Here is a 1557-nt window from a genome sequence, read left to right on the forward strand (position 1 = left end):
TAATGGCGGAAAACCCTTGGATGAATCGCCGGTAGAAATTCGCAAATCCAATGAAGGACTGAATATCCTTGACGCTTTGAGGTTCTGGCCAATCCTTGATCGTCGCCACCCGATCTTCCTCCATGGATATGCCTTCTGGCGAGATGACGTAGCCCAAGAAGGAGATGGTGTCGACACTGAAGGCACATTTGCTCAACTTGCAGTACAAGCGCCATTGTCTCAGTCGCTCCAAGACTTGGCGTACATGCTGCTTGTGCTCTTCGACCGAATTGGAGTAGATGACGATATCATCCAAGTACGCAACACAGCACGTATCTAGCAAGCCGGCAAGTGCGCGGTTGATGTACGATTGGAAGGTGGCCGGTGCGTTCACGAGTCCAAATGGCATCACCAGATATTCGTAGTGACCATAGCGAGTACGGAAGGCTGTCTTCCATTCGTCGCCCTGTCGGATGCGAATTCGGTGGTATGCATCACGGAGATCCAGCTGAGTGAAGATCTTCGCTCCTGCTAGCCGGTCAAGGGTCTCACTGATTAGCGGCAGCGGGTAGCGGTTCTTGACCGTGATGGCATTCAGTCCGCGATAGTCGACACACAGGCGCAGGGTACCGTCTTTCTTTGGCACAAACAGGACCGGTGCACCTGCTGGGCTTTTGGATTCACGAATGTAGCCTTTCTTCAGAGCTGTTTGCAGGTACTCGCGTAGCACTTCTTGTTCTTTCAGGCTCTGCCGATGTAGAGGGCGATAAGGCGGCTCTTTTCCCGGAATTAGGTCGATTGTATGGTCATATTCGGAACTACTTGGAAGAATGCTCGCCTCCTCTTCGGAGAAGACATCGGCAAATTCCTCCAGTTCCTCGGGGAGCGTGACGTCCTTGCTGGCTAATGCAGCCACGCGGATCGTTTCGTTCTCTGTGTGCAGGAATTCCGGGTACACAATAAAGGCCGCGTTGCCTCTCTCGATTGCCCTTGCCGCCTTCTGTGCCGTGATCAGGCGGACTTCAGGCTCTCGGGCTGGCTCGCGGTAGAACCATTGGCCAGTATTCCAGTGGATGTCTGGGTTCACGGCCAGCAGCCACGGGAATCCAATGATTGCGTCGTAGCCCTTCACACGTACGGCCTCAAAGGGCATCAAGAAGTTCTGCGACTCGCCCTTATGGTCTTCCAGTGATGCACGGACGACATGTTGGCCATGAGAGCGAACCGTTTGCCCATCAATGGCTTCAATTCTCTGGGATCTTCCTGTCACGTCGCCCAAAAATTTCTCCGCCCACGCGAGGTTGATAAAATGGGCTTCAGCACCGGAGTCAATCAGCGCCTTGATTTGTTGCTTGCCGTGGCGGGGCGTCTCGACGGCCAGTGTCGTCACCAGAGACTTCGTCTTACAAGACCGCCTTGCCTTCAATCCCAACGCCTTCGCGGTCCCAGACGTTGGGCCGCCTAGTTTTTTGGCTGCTGGTTGTCAGTGCGGGGTCTTTTCTCCAACCGTTTCTTGCTGAAGCAACGATCCTCCGTGTGACCCGTCTTGTTGCAAAAGGAACATCGCTTTTCAGGCCC

At 54.1% G+C, this 1557-nt stretch overlaps 1 protein-coding gene across 1 annotated transcript; it reads right to left on the reverse strand.

Annotated features, from left to right (window-relative positions):
* Nucleotides 1-219: 219 nt before the first annotated feature.
* VTN49DRAFT_7257 (uncharacterized protein) lies at nucleotides 220-1132 on the reverse strand (the record flags this gene model as incomplete). Its single annotated transcript, XM_069415506.1, has 2 exons — nucleotides 220-247; nucleotides 300-1132. The coding sequence occupies 2 exons, from the start codon at nucleotides 1130-1132 to the stop codon at nucleotides 220-222; spliced, it is 861 nt and encodes a 286-aa protein (XP_069264683.1).
* Nucleotides 1133-1557: the final 425 nt, after the last annotated feature.

Source organism: Thermomyces lanuginosus, assembly GCF_041956635.1.
Source record: "Thermomyces lanuginosus strain ATCC 200065 unplaced genomic scaffold VTN49scaffold_46, whole genome shotgun sequence".
NCBI lineage: Eukaryota > Fungi > Ascomycota > Eurotiomycetes > Eurotiales > Trichocomaceae > Thermomyces > Thermomyces lanuginosus.